The 23,422-nt window shown below is 44.4% G+C and overlaps 1 protein-coding gene across 1 annotated transcript in view; it reads right to left on the bottom strand.

The window, feature by feature from the left end:
- Nucleotides 1-23,422, bottom strand: part of LOC310792913 (cadherin-13-like) — a gene marked incomplete at both ends in the record, with an annotated part of 277,855 nt that overhangs the window by 120,694 nt on the left and 133,739 nt on the right. Inside the window, one exon of the mRNA XM_083654681.1 lies at nucleotides 18,567-18,711. Within this exon, the coding sequence (XP_083510807.1) occupies nucleotides 18,567-18,711 (145 nt within the window). The remainder of the gene's footprint in view (nucleotides 1-18,566; nucleotides 18,712-23,422) is intronic.

Raw genomic sequence — 23,422 nt, 5'->3', positions numbered from 1 at the left:
AAAACAAACAAACAAACACATCTGAAACAGACCAGTCTCTCTTAATTAAACTTTACTGAATAAATTAAATTGAGACAGGAGTGAGTTACTCAAATTACCTGTTATTTCCACAGTAAAAGTTTGATATTTTCCCTTTGTTGTTGACTATTTACCCCAAAGCAACACCCAAAGTGCCAATCATGAAAGTCAGAGAAAGTGAAATTCAAAAACTTGAAATAAAAACATGAAATAGCCAGCACGTCACAGGTAATCCATTCCATGTTTTCCCCTTTCTGGCCGGGACATGTCTCTTCTTTGGTGTGCTGTTTGCTATTTGCTGTTTGCTGTTTTCCCCTGAATCTGGCTGTCATCTTCATTCTTTTGAATAATTAAAGAAGGACTTGCTGGGCAAAAGGAACAGATTGGTACTGCAGTGCGCCACTGGCATTGGTTTGTCCTTGACTTGGAGTGGTTATGATCGCAAAACCATTCAAACCATTCAAACCATTTACTAAGCTGCTGTTTTGGAGGACACTGCAATGAGAACGACTGGAGGATGATAAAGCAGGCTATTCCAAAGAAATGGCTTTTGGGTGAAGTGCGGTGGGCTCGCTTTAGAAAGAACCTGAACGAAATGCCTCTTTGCACTGAATTCAAAGGCGGACCCAAAAGGCACTTGGATTCCACAACGTAAGCGTACATTTTGAGAGCGACCCTGACCTTTGACCTCTCTCCAGTGGATTCTCTCTAATAAAGACATGATGAACGAGAACCAAACACCTTCATGCTCTGGTGTGATGCTCAGTTTCTGAGGGGCAAAATACGTATACTGGAAATACCATTTAACATTCTCCTTCTGTGCATGAAATATTACGACTTATGTTATCAAATATGTCACACACTTGTGTTGTGGAATGTATATGGTGATTTTGCATGCAAAGATAATTTGTTAAACGTGCACAAAAAAGTGACTTTTGAGTAATTCATCTAGATATTGACAGGTTCTGATTATAACCATGCAACTTTTGATTTATTAGAAATACTATCAATTCAAGGGTGTAACACATGCACGCACACGCACACACACACACACACACACACACACGTACCCCCGAGACACATTGATGCAGTGGAACATTGGAATATCCTTCTTCTTTCTGTCCCTAAGGATTCATGAGGGGTTCAAGGAAGGCAAGCTCCATAGGCAAACAGTATGTGTCAGAGTGTCGGTCTCAATTGGAAATAGCAACTCTGCTTGGCTATTTTTGCTTTCCGAAGTCTGGGTTTGTGCAAAAGAGTGTCAAAGCCAGCAGGCTATATGGTGTGTTAGCCAGTTAGCTATACAGAACTCTGCATATTTCCAAAAGCCGAGGTAATACAGCTACAGAGGAATGCCGCTGTCTCTCTCACTATGACTGTCCATGTGAACCACAAATACACCAAGGAGATTTAGCAAAGCAGGCAGGAAGGAGCTGCCAGAGCGCTGACTGGTGATGGATGCTGCACAGCCATAGAGCCCACAGGAAGGAGAGGACAGGATGCTGCACAGCCATAGAGCCCACAGGAAGGAGAGGACAGGATGAGGCATGGGCATAGAGCCCACAGGAAGGAGAGGACAGGATGCTGCACAGCCATAGAGCCCACAGGAAGGAGAGGACAGGATGCTGCACAGCCATAGAGCCCACAGGAAGGAGAGGACAGGATGCTGCACAGCCATAGAGCCCACAGGAAGGGGAGGACAGGATGCTGCACAGCCATAGAGCCCACAGGAAGGAGAGGACAGGATGCTGCACAGCCATAGAGCCCACAGGAAGGAGAGGACAGGATGCTGCACAGCCATAGAGCCCACAGGAAGGACAGGACAGGATGCTGCACAGCCATAGAGCCCACAGGAAGGAGAGGACAGGATGCTGCACAGCCATAGAGCCCACAGGAAGGGGAGGACAGGATGAGGCACAGCCATAGAGCCAACAGGAAGGGGAGGACAGGATGCTGCACAGCCATAGAGCCCACAGGAAGGGGAGGACAGGATGCTGCACAGCCATAGAGCCCACAGGAAGGAGAGGACAGGATGCTGCACAGCCATAGAGCCCACAGGAAGGACAGGACAGGATGCTGCACAGCCATAGAGCCCACAGGAAGGGGAGGACAGGATGAGGCACAGCCATAGAGCCAACAGGAAGGGGAGGACAGGATGCTGCACAGCCATAGAGCCCACAGGAAGGGGAGGACAGGATGCTGCACAGCCATAGAGCCCACAGGAAGGACAGGACAGGATGCTGCACAGCCATAGAGCCCACAGGAAGGAGAGGACAGGATGCTGCACAGCCATAGAGCCCACAGGAAGGACAGGACAGGATGCTGCACAGCCATAGAGCCCACAGGAAGGAGAGGACAGGATATACTGCAACAAATGAGCCCAGCAGTCTGTGCTTGAATCCACGGCTCACATGGAAGAACAGGGATAATTTTGTGCTGCTCAGCTTCAACGTTTCAATGCACTCGTGGGCAGCAGCATCTTGGAAACTTCCAACAGAATAAACTGCTAAGTGCATGAGTGCATCACTTTCATCATCAATTCCTTTGTGTTCTTTGTATTTACTTCAGTCTAGATCGCCTCGCTAACTTTTGCTAGGCTAGTTCAGTCAGCAGAAATCTAAAAAGATCCATATTCGACAGCGGAGGGAGTACGATCCCAAACAGGAGAACCATTTCACAAAAGAGCCCGTTTTGATGATAAACAGCTGTATCAAAGCAAAGTCATCCCATAACACCCGCTGAATATCAAAGCCGGGCTCAATCAGCTGTTCTCCAGGCTCCACTCCTGAGTCCTGCATCCCTCTTGCACTGGCTTCTGATGCAACCAGAGGCAAGCCCAAAGTACATGCCTGTAAGAGATGGGCCGGTACCCGGCAGCCTCCATCTGGTCTCTGGCCGTGTTTGAGACGTAAACGAGGCGGTAATGTGTGGTTCTGAGAGAGCGTGCACAGCAGGACTGCTTAAAGCCAGCAGGGCGCTCATTATGTTCAAACCACAGACATATAAAACAGACAGGAACAACTATTACAAGGTCTGTTAAAGGTACACTAACACCGGTCTTTTAGCTCGACATCTGGCCATAGAAATGATAAATGGATGGGGCAAGACGTCAAATTACTATACAAATGTGGTTGATAATTAAAATTAAATTTTGTTGTTGCTGCTTTCTTTGGCTATACACTATACATGTCAATGCAGCAATATGTACATACAGTATATTGTAGAAGTGTTAGGGGCGTGGAGACGGACAACTTTTTTGTACAGGGAAAAACAACCGACCTGATTTCCTGTAAACTCACAAATGTATTGGAAGAGGTCCAACACTGGCTGCAAAACACGTGCCTGTTGCTAAATACAAAAAAAACTGTATGCATGTTGTTCAGCAAACAAACAGTTGGTATCACAAGGTCCAATGTGTTTCTGGGGGGGGGGGGGATTGGAATTGGTCTCCCATTTCAAGTACCTCGGAGTAATTTTGGACTCGAACCTTTCCTTCAAGAAACACATCAAAAAAATTAAAAGCACAATTCATTTTAACTTAGTTAATTTTAGACAAATCCGGCCTTTCTTAACAGTTGATGCAGCTAAAATCTTCACTGCATGATTTTCTCTCACATTGAATACTGCTTCACAAACTGGTCGTTTGCAGGTGCCACTGTCATAAAACCTATTGAACAGCTATATTACAGAGCCATCAAGGCATTTGCTAGAAAACCTTTGTCATACCACCACTGTAACATTCTGGAACAACATCAATTCCTGAGCTTTGAAAATCTCAAGGTCTTAAAGGGATAGTTCGGTTTGTTTGAAGTGGGGTCCTATCAGCTAGTGTGATACACTAACTTAATTAGGTACAGTGTTCAGGAGTGAGTGCGCATTGTGGAACGAGACCGCACACTCAGCGCAGCAGCCAAACCAGCCTTTTCTCTGTAAGTACGGGGGGTCAACAACTAAAACGTAATTTAGCCACCTAAAACACCTAAAACAACGCCCACCTAAACAAATCGATATCTGTGTACATGCACGCTCTATTTTGACAATTTTCAGCGCTTTACTTTTCCGCAAAACAGCAGTTTCAGTCGGCACTGCTTTTTCTCCCAACCGTACAACTACCGTATTCCTCTGCTAAAAGCCAGCACAGAGCACAGAGCCGCGGTTTACAAAACAGGAAGGCTTAGAAGAGAGATAAAACACTGACTTACTTTAGAGACAACAAGTCACCTGGCCTCTCTGGTCTGGGACAGTTTTCCACAATTTATCCTGGGAATGGTGAATAAGGTCTGCAGCCAGGGCACCCAGGCATTTAGGCAGCGCCTGCTCTCTGCCTGTTCACTCTCTGCAAAAGTTCCTCTTCTGTATTCTCTCTGGTTCATAATTGTATCCTCTTGTCACCAAGGTGAATGGCATATCATCCTCGCTATCAAAATCACTCATATTTTCGTTCGTGTATTCTATTTGTTGTGTCTTCAAACCGGGAGAAATAAAATAGCCTACCCCCAAATAACTGCGGAGTAATCCAGTGCTGCGGCTCTGAGCTGGCTTTTAGCGGAGGAATACGGTAGTTGTACGGTTGGGAGAAAAAGCAGTGCCGAATGAAACTGCTGTTTTGCGGAAAAGTAAAGCGCTGAAAATTGTCAAAATAGAGCGTGCATGTACACGGATATCGATTTGTTTAGGTGGGCGTTGTTTTAGGTGGCTAAATTACAGTTATAGTTTTAGTTGTTGACCCCCAGTACTGAGAGAGAAAAGGCTGGTTTGGCTGCTGCTCTGGGTGCCGGATCTCGTTAGACGCTGCGCCCCGCTTCAAGACCACTGTACCTAATTAATGTAGTATGTTTTTATTATGTTCTACGTTTTACGCTCTATGGTTTTTGTGTTTTATGTTTTATGGGGACAACGGATGGAAATTAGCCTCGTGCTAAATCCGGCAATTTTTACACTTTTACTATGTTCCAGGTTTTACTATCTGTTCTGTGGTTTCTGTGTTCATTAATTTTGCACTGTCCCGTCCAAATAAACGAATAAAAAAACAAAAAAAACAACAACAACTACTTACTTTGACAGCACGTACTACTGCGCGTGTCGTTTATTAACTCAACTCATCCACCACCGATGTGTAGGACCCACCTGGGTGATGTACAGCCGCCATTTGCAGCAGAACGCTCACCAAACATCAGCTATCACTTTGAAGAGTTGAGGACTGAATGTGCCAATTAGATCACAAGGCCTGTGTAGGAATTTAGCCCGAGCATCGGGGTTACACAGACAGTCAGGACCTTGGTTTAACGTCTCGTTCGAAAGGACGGTGCTCACTCACAGGACATAGTCCCTGTCTCTGCCCTGAGGCATTGGGGATGGGGATATTATTTATGAGACCAGAGGGAAGAGCACCTCCTACTGGTCCTCCAACACCACTTCCAATTCGTCTCCCATCCAAAGACTGACCACAGCCAGACCTGCTTAGCTTCAGCAAGCCAGCGATGTAACACAGGAGCCACAGTGCTGGCTACTTCATGTCTTCTGTTTACAACAGTTGTACAATAGCTGTTAATATTCTGGACTTGTGTCTCTTCTTCTGCTATGGAAACTTGTTCTCAGCCTTCTGGCACCTGATCGGCCTCAGGGAGGTTATGGTGAGACAAGCCCGCCTGACAAGCCTCCTTAGTCCAGCCAGTAGCTCAAGGTCGGCTGAGGTCACGCTCTCCTCTGCTCTACAAGCCATGACTGTCAGAAACAAACCGTTTGACAGGGCTGTGTTTCTACTACACACACACACACACACACACACACACACACACACACACACACACACACACACACACACACACACACACACACACACACACACACACACACACACACACACACACACACACACACACACACACACACAGCCTCAACCAAGGACAGAAATTTCATTAAATCAACTAGATTGCTGAGATAAAATGTCACTCAAAAATATATCAGCCATGGCGGACTGAGTCTCCGCATCCATCAAAAATACAGCCGCACCCCCCTGCCTCATGTGGCTGTATGTCTACTGTATTTCCACTCAGACCTTATTGACTGCTAGACTGGCGATATGTATGCATTGCCTTCATCCAAACACCCCCAAAAATCACTGCACGGCTTCAAATAGCCATCTGCCACATTCACAGTAGTCAAAGAATATACTGTACATTATAAAGCGATTTAGTGTATGATCTATCCACCTTATGTTCAAATTCTTCCTGGTCGTGTTAACACCCTCCGGCGGTCACGGCGCGAAATACAAAAGAGCATCAGAAGAAGAAAGTTGTTTTTGTAAAACAAAGAACGTAGCAGCCCACTACTTTGAGCTCGGTACACAGCAAGCAAGCGCAGTATCCACTGTTAGCCAGGTAAGATAACGTGATCGTCGACAATGACGAGCACTTTCTTGTAAAACATACCTGGACTCCAACAAAGAAAGCTTCAGATGGTTTTCTCTCCTCCGAGCGCAGCTCGAGCCACTTACGTCTATAAGACGTTAACGTAATTCCCTTGAATGCGAGAATGAACGAGCCAGTTACATGCCGTTGCATTCTTAGACATTGCCGTTTGCTTTTATTTGGTATGTTACATACAATTGGCTAAATTATTAGTTAATTCAGAGTTAGATGATATTGGAGCAGCCGGCCTTTTTCTTTTTCTTAGCCGGAAGTCGTCACACGACCACACAACCGGGTCAAATGGGCGTGGCTACATAAGGTGAATATCAGTGGCAATTTGTCTCTAGTCATTTGGAATGCACATGGCATACACTATGCACACGCATACACACACGCACACACACACACACACACACACACACACACACACACACACACACACACACACACACACACGCAAAGTAATGGAAGCTGTGGCAAAAGTTTGGAGCTAAAACTCCAAATAACACAACTGTGTGTGTGTGTGTGTGTGTGTGTGTGTGTGTGTGTGTGTGTGCCGTGTGTGTGTGTGTGTGTGTGTGTGTGTGTGTGTGTGTGTGTGTGTGTGTGTATGTGTGTGTGTGCGTGTGTGTGCCGTGTGTGTGTGTGTGTGTGTGTGTGTGCTTTCCTCTGGCAGATTTCTGCAGAAGTCCCTTGGAAGGCAGTCCTGTGTGACTCAGCATTGTAAATACTTGCTGGCTGTCAGGTCATGTGTTGCTCTGCATTATTCAGGTCATGTGTCAGGTGTCATGAGACGCTGAGCGGGGAAGTCAAGGCCACTGAGTTCAGCAGGAAGACGTGTCCTTCAGGACACAATTAAGATGCGCTTTCTAGGAAAAAAGGTGATACAGAGAGGAGTTAACCATGAGCCTCTGTGCAAATGGATTGTACCTGTATAATATTGAAGTGTGCCTTGTTACTCGTTCAAAACAGTAATAATGTTTCATGTTTCATGTTGCAAATCTGAGTATATTTAGAAACCAATACTGCCGGCTGCATATATGTATGTATGTATTGTTTGTGTGTAATTGTATTGTATGTAGGTATGTCCACGTATGTCCTGTTTGTTTTGGGGACTACGGATGGAAATTAGCCTCGTGCCATGTGCAACGTGTTCGAGCCTCGTGCTCGAGTCTTGTGCTAAATCCGGCAATTTTTACACTCTGATTATGTTCTTTGTGTCCATTAATTTTGCACTGTCCCGTCTAAATAAACAAATCAACAACAACAAATCACCATAACATCATCGTCAGTTTATGTATTTGCATTGTTATTGATATGACCTCTGCCAACATTGAGTTGGCCTGGAGGTCATGTTTTCATCCATTTGTCTGTTTATCCACAAGATATCTCAAAAAGTTATGAACTGGATCTGCAAAAAAAAACTTAGAAAGTAGAAAAGTAGGTCATAAATGATTAACTTTCCACACTCACTGGCCAAAAGCGGACGTGGCAATGGGCATGGCCAATCACAAAAAGGCGCCCAACTACCAGATGCTACAGCACCATGAGAGCTCCGTTCATTAGCGACGGATGGAGCATACCTGAGTGGAGGAGCACACCTGGGCGGGAGAGTTGTAATCAGCCAGCGAAGTGGTCTATGTTAACCCTCTGGGGAGAGAGAGGAGAGGCTGCATGCCAACTCTGTGAGGCATGCACACAGTGATTGTGTGCTCCAACAGGTATCAGAGGGACAGCATGGGTATTCTGTAAGAAATAAAAACACTAGAACACAGTGGCGAAGTTTACATGCACAGACAATTTCATTCTTAATCCAGTCACACGAGTAACCTGGTTTGCCACTAGGCGAGGTCCCAGGCTAGAAGCGAGCCTAACCTAGACTATAGCCGATCATCTGGAGACGATGTTGTTGTTTTGGTCCCAGGCTGAAGACGAGCCTTGCTAAAATCTTTCTGGAGATGTGGTCGCAGCTAAACTAGCTACTAGGCTAGCAGACTCGCTAGACCACGCTATTCCAGAGTCCGTGTTCGAGTCATCGATGTCGTAGTCCAGTCGAATGTCAAAGCCAGATATATCAGTATATAGTGCCGATAATCCGTTGTGCAAGTGTCGTTGGAAAATTAGGTCAAAAAACCGTGGATGCGAAAGAGAGATGCAAGCGAAATAAACAGCCAGAATACTATGTATGATCTGTACCTACCTACCTGTCAATAATAATCATGAATCAAATATCCTGGGTGCACTGGAGCTGCCGTCTAAACCAATTAGTGTCTAAGCCTAACGGGAATCCTTTCAGACGCAGAAATCACCTCTAGTGCTCAAAACCATGAACGCATTCATGGAGGCAATTAGAAGGTTCTCTCTGGTGTGTCTAGAACATAAATACTGTGCCGTGTTTTCTCATGGGACTAAACAATCTGATGCATTACTTGATAAATGAATGCAGAAAAAGCAATTTTTATAAAGCTTCAGGGAAATATGATTCTGACAGCATTCTATTTTTATCAAGCATTATAGTTTTTCCCCTCTTCCCATCGCTAAACCATTTTTCAAGCTGTCAGAGAGAAAATAAAAATGAATGAAGAAAAGACAAGAGATATATCCAAATCCCTCATCCTCACTTTTCACATGGCTACACCCATCTCAATACACTGTCCTTCTACTGTACACACTCAGTGCAGTTCTCTCTCAAACACATTTCTCCGCCTGCTGTCAACTTCCCATTGATTTCTGTCTACAGTTCCATTACACAACACTAACGTTCATATGAAACATGAATGTCTTTGATATGTGCTATGATGTTGCAGACTTGACAGTTCCATTACGGTTGCTAGTTTGCTCATTGACTTTGTTTGTGTTTTGACGAGAGCGCTGGGCGCATGATCTCCACTCCCCTCAGCGATGACAGCAGCGTGTAATTCCCTGCTGATGGATACATCTCTGTGTTTCTACACAAAAGCCCTGCAGAGCTGATGATGGCAGCACAAAGCGCACAGCGCCTTGTTCTCATGATGTGTGAACTTTGTCATCTCTGCTTGTCTGACAATCCTGGATCAATACGCAATCAAAGAGGTCGTTGCCTCCAGCGGGACCTGTTCCTGCTCTCTGTGGTGGCCCGGCAGCTGAGCCAATGGACTACTTACTGCCTTCTGAAGAGAGTCTGAAGAGAGATGTTGGCCGTGGCGGAGAGAGGAGAGAGAGAGAGAGAGGAGACAGCAGGCACGTGCAGAGGGGGGTGCTAGGGGTGCCCAAGCCCCTGCCCATATGCCCAAAGTGCCCTTTTTTTCTAAAGGAGTGGGGGGGGGGGGGGGGGGGGGCGGCGCATGCCCAGCACCCCTTCAAGAAGAACTTAGAACAATAAATAACAATTTATCAATAAATAAAATGTCCGGACAATTTACACATGTTGACCTTTTAACGGGAAGTTAAGTAATCATTTGCGTCTGTGTGACGTGCGCAATATTTTCTTCCCAGGATGGAGAAGGCATGACCCACCCTTCTCTGCCTCTGATTGGCCTAGCGACAAACGTGGTTGATCCAATCACATTCGCTTGGCTATCCTATCCTGCGTCTCTCCTCGTCTCCTGCGCCAATCAGAGGCAGAGATGGGCGGGTCATGCCTTGGGGGGGGGGGTCTCTGCACGGCCCTGGGAGAGAGAGATCTTCTATGTCCATAATAATGCAACTCAAGCACAGAGGGACGGTGCAGTACATTAAGATACGTAGAAGTGGTGTAGAGTGGATGGAGCAGCTTGTCCCTAAAGCCCTTTTCAGACATGCAGTGAACTCCCAAAGATGTCCACACATCACTTGGATGGCCTTTACAGGTATGTGTGAACACAATTGTCCGTTGTGAGCGCGCAGCCGTGCAAACGGATCTTAACCACCCCTGCGCCCCCTAGTGGAATGTCCGTGTGTTTGAATAAAACCGTATATTGTCCAGACTGAGTGAGCGAGTGGGCGTGTTGATGTTGGGATTAGCCTACTTGTTGCGCATCCCGTTACATTATTAATTGGCACTTTTACAAACCATTAGTACATATTCCTGTGCGATTTCATTTCATGAATGGATAGTTATGCGGCTGGATTCGTTGGAAGAGAAAATGGTGAGTAAACACGTAGCGGGCATAGTGTAGAGTTCATGTCTGAAAGTGGTTGAACAGACTTCTTCCACTCGTCCTCCAAACAGTCTGCTGTGCCCGTGTCTGTAAGAAAGAAAAGATGTGCTGTACTTCTACTTTTCTGGAATAAGATTATGGAAGGGAATCTCTCTCTGAGTTACTTTGTGCTACAACAGGGAAAAACAGAGCGCACACAGTCAATTAAGCAGCGCAAAGTCATTGCAAGTTGGTTTGGTGATGATCATTACGAGCTAGCTAGGATTTTTCGCTACATTTCGACATGAAAGAAAAACGCTATCATTTACAGTCCCCATTTCCTTCTTCCTTTGAGATGTATTTAGTGTAATCAGTCTATAAATACACTTTTCTTTCATTTTCCATTTGCTAAGACTCTGCTGCTGCTAATTATCTGCAATGTGCTGCGAGACGCCAGAGTATCAAACACACACGGTATGTGTGCAGGCAGTGATAACAGACAAGGCCCATCGTTTTTTTTTTATTGTGTGGCCATAAACTCCCTGGATGTTCTATTTGTCAGATGGTTCTCCAGTACGAGTGCTCACCTGCCTTCAGCTTGAATCATCAGTTGAATCAAATGACTGAGGAGACATTGCAGTGGTCCCACATCAACTCAGCTCTACAAGACCTGATTAAAATATATATATATCTCGACATATTTATTGTTATTATTTACATATTATTTATACTCTTTTTTTAAAGTGTTGTTGTGATGCTTTTAAATGCCCATTTTATTCTCTTCTTTTATTCTTTTATTTTCCTGTCAACCATTTTATGTGAAGCACTTTGAATTGCCTCTGTGTATGAAATGTGCTATACAAATAAACTTGACTTGACTTGACATATTTTCAGAAGAGCAAGGCATAACTTCTGCTCTATGCTCTCCCATCATTTGCCTTCAAACACGTTGACCTTAGCTGAGATGGGAGCAATATAGGAGCATTATTCTCTGAGGTGGAGGTGCACTTAGTATCTCTGGAGGCGTGGCTTCCTGAACGGCTCCTTCTGAGCTCTGAGCTCATTACTGTACATTACACAGAGCAGTGTGGTACAAAGCACTCCTACAGAAACCAGTGTATGTCCAATACACCATTAACTCATCCAATACACCATTAGAGTGTTGCTAAGCTTGCCCTTAGAAACACGTTTGTTCCCCCTCAGTAAAGGCCTTAAGGCTGAGTAGTAGTAGTTATACAAGTGTCCTGGTGCCTGAGAGAGCTCTGGTGGAACAAAGAGGGGAGATCATCCAAATTGCTATGGGGGTTTTGGCGAGGCCGACCTGCTGTCTGGTGTCGGGGAGGGGAGGGGGACAGGAAGTGGAGAGATGGGGAGAGATTGGTTTGTCTGCTCGGACTCTCTGAGGGTTTTCAGAGTGAGGCTGAGCGAGAGGAGCAGATAATCAGGCTGGAGTTGATGTGGGACTGTGCGTGGGGGCAGAGGAGGAAAGAAAACTACTTCATAGAATAGCAGCGCTCATGTAATAGAGCAGCCACCAGGGGAGGCAAGAGCTGAGCCATTGTCACACCTGGAAGTCCCAAACCTCTGGACTAGAGGACGGTCGAGATGCTCCCAATAATACCACCTGCCTGCTTCACACAGACGGAGCCGCAGAGAGAGAGAGAGAGAGAGAGAGAGAGAGAGAGAGAGAGAGAGAGAGGGAGAGAGAGAGGGAGGGAGAGAGGGAGAGAGAGGGGGAGAGAGAGAGAGAGAGAGAGAGAGAGAGAGAGAGAGAGATGCAATTTAGCTTTAGAATTATGCAGGGGAACACATAAAACTCAGATGGGAGCAGAATGATTTACTCCAAACCAAAGAAATGTATTGAAAGAAAGTTCTATATCTCATATATTCAGATCAAATCACTATTGAAAATACAGCCCATTTAGAATGTAATTTTTCTCTCAGCAGGGTAAATGCATATCGCTCCCTATGGTAACTCAGAAGATGATAGCTAAGTTAGGAAGGCTCAGGAAATCAATGATGGCTTAGGGCCTGTGTCCACCTAGCGTCTTTTTCCAACTGTTAAACGCTGGGAGTGCGCTGGGGAGCGCTGATCCCAGCGCACAATATACAAGGAAGCAGTCTGAAACTAACGTTAGTTCAGTGCGGTAGTAGCTTGATAAGCTGACAGCTAGCAAGCTAACAACACAGGTAGGCTACGTTATTAAAAGCAGTAAGCACAACACTCATCAGAAATATTAAGTGTCTCTAGCCAATCTGCTCCCACAATTGAGCCGTTCTGTCTCTGTTGCGATAGTTTCTCCATATGATTAGCTGCCAGAAAAGGAGCACCCGACACCAGCGTCTTTCTGAAAAGTTAAAATATTTTCAGCTGGGAGCGCTGGGAGCCGGCGCACAAAAACGCCGGAGCGCTCTGAAAATAGACGCTGGGCGCTGCGCACTTTCTCTAGACGTCGGTGTGCGGCCGCATACGCTCTCCCCCCATTGGAAACAACTGAAAAAAGACACAGAACACAGAGGCATACATGAGTGGATAACCTATATGTGGTTCCAAGCTCTATGGACACGGGCCATAAGTACTGTTTATCCCATTGGCATCACAGTTTCAGATAGCCCCTTCACCCACTCATCCTTCATACAACCTCCAATTTCAAATCTTGTCCCTGGCATAATTATCATATAACGAGTCTCAGGTTCGACACTGAGGAGGGAACCGCCATGTCACCCAAGAAGTTAGAGGAAAAGAAAAACAAAGACCAGGCAGACCTGTTCCTGCACTGAACCAAATGTTGTTCATGACATGTATGTACACATCATGTATGTATGTACACATCATGTATGTACATCATGTATGTACATCATGTATGTACTGTACACATCATGTATGTATGTACACATCATGTATGTACATCATGTATGTACATCATGTATGTACTGTACACATCATGTATGTACTGTACACATCATGTATGTACATCATGTATGTATGTACACATCATGTATGTACTGTACCATCATGTATGTACCCATCATGTATGTATGTACACATCATGTATGTACTGTACCCATCATGTATGTACACATCATGTATGTACTGTACACATCATGTATGTACTGTACCCATCATGTATGTACACATCATGTATGTACTGTACCATCATGTATGTACACATCATGTATGTACATCATGTATGTACTGTACACATCATGTATGTACTGTACACATCATGTATGTACTGTACACATCATGTATGTACTGTACACATCATGTATGTACACATCATGTATGTACATCATGTATGTACTGTACACATCATGTATGTACTGTACACATCATGTATGTACTGTACACATCATGTATGTACTGTACCATCATGTATGTACACATCATGTATGTACATCATGTATGTACTGTACACATCATGTATGTACTGTACACATCATGTATGTACTGTACACATCATGTATGTACTGTACCATCATGTATGTACACATCATGTATGTACATCATGTATGTACTGTACACATCATGTATGTACTGTACACATCATGTATGTACTGTACACATCATGTATGTACACATCATGTATGTACATCATGTATGTACTGTACACATCATGTATGTACTGTACACATCATGTATGTACTGTACACATCATGTATGTACTGTACCATCATGTATGTACACATCATGTATGTACATCATGTATGTACTGTACACATCATGTATGTATGTACCCATCATGTATGTACTGTACCATCATGTATGTACACATCATGTATGTACATCATGTATGTACTGTACACATCATGTATGTACTGTACACATCATGTATGTACTGTACCATCATGTATGTACACATCATGTATGTACATCATGTATGTACTGTACACATCATGTATGTACACATCATGTATGTACTGTACACATCATGTATCTACTGTACCATCATGTATGTACACATCATGTATGTACATCATGTATGTACTGTACACATCATGTATGTACTGTACACATCATGTATGTACTGTACACATCATGTATGTACTGTACACATCATGTATGTACACATCATGTATGTACACATCATGTATGTACACATCATGTATGTATGTACACATCATGTATGTACACATCATGTATGTACACATCATGTATGTATGTACACATCATGTATGTACTGTACCATCATGTATGTACACATCATGTATGTACATCATGTATGTACTGTACACATCATGTATGTACTGTACACATCATGTATGTACACATCATGTATGTACTGTACACATCATGTATGTACACATCATGTATGTACACATCATGTATGTACCCATCACGTATGTATGTACACATCATGTATGTACACATCATGTATGTACACATCATGTATGTATGTACACATCATGTATGTACACATCATGTATGTACACATCATGTATGTACTGTACACATCATGTATGTACCCATCATGTATGTATGTACACATCATGTATGTACACATCATGTATGTACACATCATGTATGTACTGTACACATCATGTATGTACTGTACACATCATGTATGTACTGTACACATCATGTATGTACTGTACCCATCATGTATGTACTGTACACATCATGTATGTACACATCATGTATGTACACATCATGTATGTACACATCATGTATGTACTATACACATCATGTATGTACTGTACACATCATGTATGTACTGTACACATCATGTATGTACTGTACCCATCATGTATGTACTGTACACATCATGTATGTACTGTACCCATCATGTATGTACTGTACACATCATGTATGTACTGTACACATCATGTATGTACTGTACACATCATGTATGTACTGTACCATCATGTATGTACTGTACACATCATGTATGTACTGTACCATCATGTATGTACACATCATGTATGTATGTACCCATCATGTATGTACTGTACCATCATGTATGTACACATCATGTATGTACATCATGTATGTACTGTACCATCATGTATGTACACATCATGTATGTACTGTACACATCATGTATGTACTGTACACATCATGTATGTACTGTACACATCATGTATGTACTGTACACATCATGTATGTACTGTACCATCATGTATGTACTGTACACATCATGTATGTACTGTACACATCATGTATGTACTGTACACATCATGTATGTACTGTACACATCATGTATGTACTGTACACATCATGTATGTACACATCCATAGTGCAAAAACACACACAAACTATAATTGATGCTGTCAACATTGCTGCAGAGTTAATTGCTCAGCAGCTCTCTTGAACATTCTGGCTGACAAGTGGATAATGAGGCATTGTGGGACAGCGGTCACCTGGTGGGGTGTTGGACAGACTGCTCTCTAGCTAACAAAGGGAGGGAGGGAGGGAGGGAGAGACAGAGAGAGAGAGAGAGAGACAGAGAGAGAGAGAGAGAGAGAGAGAGAGAGAGAGAGACAGAGAGAGACCATAATAGGACAACTGGGCACTGTGATGCTACAAATTACCTGCCAATGTTGGTGTAACCCCGCAGCCCAATCCTCTCCCCTCAATCAATCTATCTCTTTCCCTGTACATTCTACATCTTGCACCCCCAATTCCCCCCACCCCACACCCGCACTTTCCCCTGCCTCCACTAGGCCTCCCCAAAGGAACCTGCACCAGCAATTAGCTATTGATCTGGTTCAGCCCCCCCTCCCCCCTTCCCCCCCTTCCCCAGGTCTATCCAGCACCGGCCATCGTACCAAAGCATGTAACGCTGCAGAAGAAAAGCGAGCGTGCCCCACGGGGAGCCTCCAGAAGGCGAGCGAGGATTGGTTCAGAGATCATAGTAATGATGACTGCAATAGAGGCGGTGCTACAACTCCAGACCAGTGACCATTAGGTGTAGAAGAGTGACCATTAGGTCTAGACGAGTGGTCAATAAGATCTGGCCACGAAAGACTGGGACACCTTGGGTGAAATGGGAGGGCAGCTGTGGAGGTAGGGGATGGTGTGAGGAGAGAAACGAGAGGATGGACTATGATTTTTAATAGTGTGTGCTAGGGATGTTCATTTTGAAAATTTTCCAAAATCGATAATCGGTGAATATTAACTATCAATTATCGATCATCGATTTTATTAATACTTAGAAAATTTTCAATATTTTTTTTTTTTACAAAATGAATGCCTATGGCAGAAAATACGAAAGACAACGTGTTCTCCTCAATGAACTCTTTATTTCAATGTGTCTCCTCTCCAACACTGCTGTCCCCGGCGCATGCCGGTGTGAATTTCCCATGTTTAAAACAGTTTTGTTGGCACAAAGGCCCGTGCCCAGCCAGAAAACTAGAGACTATATGAAGCTCCACCTCACGTTAGTCGGCTGTGCAATGGAGTGGGGCGAGGAGGAACGAATTCCACCCAAACCTAGTCCAAAAAAAAAAAAAAAAAAAAAAATTAATAATTAAAAAATCGATCCAAATGCCACAGGATCGATTCCAATCCTTAACGATCGATTATCGATTTTCGATAATTGATGAACATCCCTAGTGTGTGCATCACCATTCAGCCTAAAGATACCCCGTAGGGATGTCAACCGATAACCGTCTAACCGATAAGCAACCATTTCAATGTTAACCGAGTAATACTATCAGTTAATCAGTCATCGGGTCCCACACGGACCACCAATCACTTCCTGCAGATCTTCACAACAGTAGTGGTGGTGATAGGTGTGTGTGTGTGTGTGTGTGTGTGTTTGTGTGTGTGTGTGTGTTTGTGTGTGTTTGTGTGTGTGTGTGTGTGTGTGTGTGTGTGTGTGTGTGTGTGTGTGTGTGTGTGTGTGTGTGTCTCTCTCCCTTCACAGTAGGAGGCCGGCCCTTAATTGCTTCTGATATAAACACAAATGAGTCTGGAATAAACGATGAGTAATATCTTCATTTATAGCCCATCATGTCCAATTACACAAGATCTATGTCCAGAATGCTCAACTGATCTAGTCTGCCTGATGTGGGCAGAGGAAAGATAATAACCATCAATTACCAATAACACCACATTCTCAACACAGTCATTTTCCACACGCACACCATTTTCTTCCTGAATGTTATTAGATTGTACAATTTGCTCTGTCACCCAAACATTACTTGCAGTAATGTCATTGTTTTGCTGACGACGCCATATTGAATCCAGAACTGACTCCCCAAACAAACTTCAGTCAGTAAGGGAGTGTCCCTATCATCTCTATTTTATCAATCAACACACTTGACTTACCAAGCACCAATTTTTTTTTTTTTTTTTTACTTTTATATGCCTAATAAAGCTTTGTGTTAGTTCAAGTCATGTGCGCCACTTTAGCCGATACAAGCAAACAAACACAATACGTTTCTGTCAGCAGCCAATCAGATTCCTTTGTTTCACTCTCTCCTTAATTCAAATTCTGTCAGCAGCCAATCAGATCCCTTTGTTTCTCTCTCTCCTTAATTCAAATTATGTCAACAGCCAATGAGATTCCTTTGTTTCAACTCCTTAATTCGTATCAATATAATAGTGCACTTGTTCTAAATGCCATGGCATAGCCCATTTTCCATGTCTCTGCTCTCAGCAGAGGGAGGGGGGCTGTGCTGTGTGTGGGAAATACAGTGATCATCAGACCTCTCTGGATTAGACAAGCAGACCACAGAGGGAGGGAGTGCGTGTGTGTGCGTGTGCGTGCGTGTGTGTGTGTGTGTGTGTGCGAACACAGTAAAAGCTTGAGAGCATCAGATAGAGGGCAAACAAGATTATTATTTGCTTAAAAGGCATGTTCAATGCCTGTGGACCAGCTTACTAGACTAATCAATGCCTAAATATCTTCTTAAAGAATTCTGAGATTTGACACATGCACATCCTTTTCTGTCACAATAGTGCAATCCAAATGCAATATTGACTTTATTGCTGCAAATACACACACAAAGCAGCCAGCTCACTTATGTTCAATTATATCCACCAAAAGCACACGTCTCTGCTCTGTCGTTCCAGCCCTGGAACAGCGCCACCTACCTGTAGGAGATCCCTCGAGCACCTCTCCCGAGTAGCGCGTCTCTTTGAAGATGGGCCGGTTGTCGTTCTGGTCGATGACGATGACCACTAATATGGCTGGTCCTTCAACCAGGTTCCCACCCAGGTCTGTGGTTGAAACTTCCAGCTGTGTGGACAGAAGAGAGAAAGGAGTCTATTGTCAACAACATGCTGTTTCAGGAGATTCTTCAATTACAGGGTTTAGACATGGTATTCCCCAAGTCATTTTAGAACAAACCCTAAAACACTATTTTTTTTTGAGAGAGTTTTTGCTGAAGGATTCTGGGCAAAATCTCCACATTTGAGAGTAAACTGTTGTTGTAATGTTCATGCAGTGAGAGTGCCCTCTAGGGGTTAAACCCTGCTTTCGCATTTGGGCCTCAAAAGCTACGAATGATGAACGCCCCCTTTCCCACGCAACCCCACACCGCCCCAAAGCAGCCGCTGTGAGGAGTTTATTGGCAGTTTTCACAGCAACCAACCAGGTTGATGTTGATGAAAACATGTAATGACAATAAAAACCCTTGAACCTTGATTATGTTGCGTCGACTTCCTGATTCATCACCAACAGTTGCTGTGAAAAAGGTCTACAGACGTAACATTTTACAGTTGACTTGAGCATAACGTCAGTGATTGAGTCGAGCGGGTAAAGCTATTGTGCTGTTAACTAGCATAGATTATTTTAGTGTAAATGTTATATAGTTGTGTGGATTTATGGTATTTGGTAGGCTAGTAGTAGGCTGAGACCCACTATGACCATGTTGGCTAGCTGTTGTGTGTGTGTGTTCCCCAGCTGCAGCACTGGCAGTCTGGGTGTAGCACTCCGTGCTAGTGCTTGTGTTTACTTGGGTTCCCAATAGCTAAGACACAGCTCTCCTGAGTCCCGCGTAACGTTACAGAAACCTAACAACAACCGAGATGGCTTGGAGAAAAGTGAGCGAGGAAGCCAGGACTAACGTCAACATTACGTTAGATACCTGGTAAATTCTGAAAATCTATGACCGTTCTTATTCCAGCGATGGTTATTAGCCGGGGCTAGCGTTAGCAGCTAACGCTAGCTAACACAGCTAGCACTAGCTAACTACTAGTTCATTGTTGTATAGTTGTGTAATGTAATGTTACAACCGGGGAGCTGGAATAAAACAGACACATATTTCCAGAACCTACCACTCAGTTCTTGCTGACTCCCCTCCAAGCCACGGGGGAAGTCGAAGCCACCGTGAGGCGTTATTATGAAACCCACAGCCCTTGCCGAGTATCCTCCGCTGTGATTGTGTGTGACTGTGGCAGGGGGCGGGGCTGATGATGTGTGTGGGGTCAATGCGGGGTGAAAGACCATGTTTAAGCCACACCCCCCAGCTACCCCAAGATGAGATGTTGATTTGAGTAAAAAAAAAAGTAGCTGCCCACTGCTCCTAGTGTGTGGTGTGTAGTGTGTGTAGTGTGTGTAGTGTGTGTGTAGTGTGTGTAGTGTGTGTAGTGTGTGTAGTGTGTGTGTAGTGTGTGTAGTGTGTGTAGTGTGTGTAGTGTAGTGTGTGTAGTGTGTGTAGTGTGTGTAGTGTGTGTAGTGTGTGTGTAGTGTGTGTAGTGTGTGTAGTGTGTGTAGTGTGTGTAGTGTGTGTAGTGTGTGGTATGTAGTGTGTGTAGTGTGTGGTGTGTAGTGTGTGTAGTGTGTGTAGTGTGTGTAGTGTGTGTGTAGGATGGGTCAAAAGCAGAGGACTAATTTCCCCACGGGGATAATAAAGTATACAAATATAAAACAGGATTGTCGAGGCTGCGATGACGTCCTTTGTTGACTGTAATTATAGTACTGTATAGTATAGTACTGTATAGTATAGTATAGCCCTGTCTTGATGCTAAAATGCTACATGTAGCAGCTTTATGCACAATGTGGGAATACAAGGAGCAGGATAATAAACAGACCTGCTGTGACTGAAGTACCTGCGTGTGACTGCCAGTGAACAAGCCCCATAATGAGGTTTGGATGCTGCCAGCGCTCATTGTCACAGAAGCACCATCAATGTTGCTATTGTAAGTGTGTTTGCCTCCAGACTGGCACCAACCCATTCCTATCTATTTGATGATATGATATAGCCGATGAAGTCAGCCATCTATATCCTATAAAGGCCACCATAAGTAATGTCGTTACCTCCACTTCAATCTTCATCTCAAATGGCCAGCTAACGAGATCACCTGACTTCCTTTATTAGCACCAGAGTGAGGGCGGAGATATTCATCAGAGAGAGAGAGAGAGAGAGGTAGAGAGACCACAGCCACACATTAAGAGGCCTCTCCTCTTTCCTCCTATCAGTAATGCATGACATCACGCTACCTCTCTATCACACGGGTCATCTCTCTCCTCCGTCTTCCTCTGCCTTTGTCCTCCCTATCCCTCCATCTCCACGCTGCCCGGAGCATACAGTCACTATAATGGATATAATGGCAGACAGCTACAGTAGCTGAACCCAACGATTTCAGTGTTAGGGGCCTAATGGTTTCATACATCATCTCCCCCTCCTTCCCCCCCCCCCCCTCTCTCTCTCTGCCTTCAGAATAGACCACGCCCCCCTCTCCCTCTCTGCCTTCAGAATAGACCACGCCCCCCTCTCCCTCTCTGCCTTCAGAATAGACCACGCCCCCCTCTCTCTCTCTGCCTTCAGAATAGACCACGCCCCCCCTCTCTCTCTCTGCCTTCAGAATAGACCACGCCCCCCTCTCTCTCTCTGCCTTCAGAATAGACCACGCCCCCCCTCTCTCTCTCTGCCTTCAGAATAGACCACAGGAGGATTTTCGTGAGAGGGATCATTTCTGCTCAGTCTCCATAGAAGTGCTGACTCTGAACTAATGGTGTTCCCAATCCATGGATTTTATCATGCCACATGCCAACATCTCAACAACTCATACGACCAATGACGTCATATCACTGCAATACACTGCAATACGACCATATACCACATCTCCTAGACTAGCGCCCCTCAGTGGCAGAGAAAAAGTACTGCAACATATCCTCCAACTCATATGAAAAATGACGTATCACTGCAATGCGACCACCACGTCTGCTAGACTAGCGCCCCTCAGTGGCAGAGAAAAAGTACTACGCGACTTCCACCCAAAAGCAAGTTGAAAAAGCGACTTTTCTTCCAAAAAACTTTAGGGTTAGGGTGTGGGTTAGGGTTACAGACAGCAATGAACTGGTAGGGATCCTGGTCACATCTTTCATGAGCACACATAGCTTTCAGATGGGATCCTGGTCACATCTTTCATGAGCACACATAGCTTCCAGATGGGATCCTGGTCACATCTTTCATGAGCACACATAGCTTTCAGATGGGATCCTGGTCACATCTTTCATGAGCACACATAGCTTCCAGATGGGATCCTGGTCACATCTTTCATGAGCACACATAGCTTTCAGATGGGATCCTGGTCACATCTTTCATGAGCGCACACAGCTTCCAGATGGGATGTTGGTCACATCTTTCATGAGCACACATAGCTTTCAGATGGGATCCTGGTCACATCTTTCATGAGCACACATAGCTTCCAGATGGGATCCTGGTAACATCTTTCATGAGCACATATAGCTTTCAGATGGGATCCTGATCACATCTTTCATGAGCACACATAGCTTTCAGATGGGATCCTGATCACATCTTTCATGAGCACACATAGCTTCCAGATGGGATCCTGATCACATCTTTCATGAGCACACATAGCTTTCACATGGGATCCTGTCCTGATCACACTTAGCTGGGCCTTTTCTTCTCACTGATCCAAACAGAGAGAGAAGCCAGGCTGCGATGCTGCCTGAAGTATGCGAGCCGTGATAAATTATTCATCATCATTATAGATGTATTTTTTCATACCTCCTCTGAAAATCCTAATCTTTCACTGAGGAAAGTATTTCTCTGCAGACAGCCTTTATGTGAAATAGTGAGTTTGATTAAACAATTGTTCTTGGAACAATGGGAATATTCATCAAAAAGTGTTTGGATAAAACAATGTGGCTTTTTGAGAGAAACGCTTATCTCGGCACCGCTAGGTTCTAATGAACTTGGGTCTTAACAAATCCTCTGTGATTGGATGCTCGTGCACCCTCTCCCCCCTCTGGGCATGTAATTAATGATTGCAGAGAGAGAGAGAGAGAGAGAGAGAGTTTTTGTTTGTGTGAGTCAGAGAGTGAAATATAAAGGTGAAAAATAATGTGTACAGTACTGTGTGTGTGTGTGTGTGTGTGTGTGTGTGTGTGTGTGTGTGTGTGTGTGTGTGTGTGTGTGTGTGTGTGTGTGTGTGTGTGTGTGTGTGTGTGTGTGTGTGTGTGTGACTGTGTGCATTGTTTATTAGTACGTGCATATGGGAATAATGTGCAATAAGATCTACTGAGACCCAATCAGCCTCTAGCATGTACAGTAGCATGTATAATAAGTTACACTGCACACACTGAGCACACCATCACCATCAGTCACTTCTACCTCCAGGCAACTGCAAACCCCTGAGAACCAAACAGACCAAGTTAATTAATTTTAGAAAGTTAATTGAGAAAATAGTATCTAAAAAAAGAATATTGTACAGTATGTATATACAGTATATACACAATACTGTATATAGGCCTTCAGGGGGCCAGTCTGCGCCTGCCAGCCGCCCGGTGTCTGTGTGTTCTCTGTGCATCACGGCTCTGTATGAAAGTATCTCCCTCCACCTCTGTTTCTCTTCCTTACCTCTCTCACCCTCTCTCTCACCACCTCTCTCTCACCACCTCTCTCTCTCAACCTCTCTCTCTCACTCTCTCTCTCTCTCAACCTCTCTCTCTCTCACCCTCTCTCTCAACCTCTGAGATT

The sequence above is a fragment of the Poromitra crassiceps genome (assembly GCF_964638095.1).
Source record: "Poromitra crassiceps genome assembly, chromosome: 18".
Lineage (NCBI taxonomy): Eukaryota > Metazoa > Chordata > Actinopteri > Beryciformes > Melamphaidae > Poromitra > Poromitra crassiceps.
The sequence above is the reverse complement of the archived record's forward strand: the minus strand, read 5'-3'. Positions and strand labels throughout refer to the sequence as shown.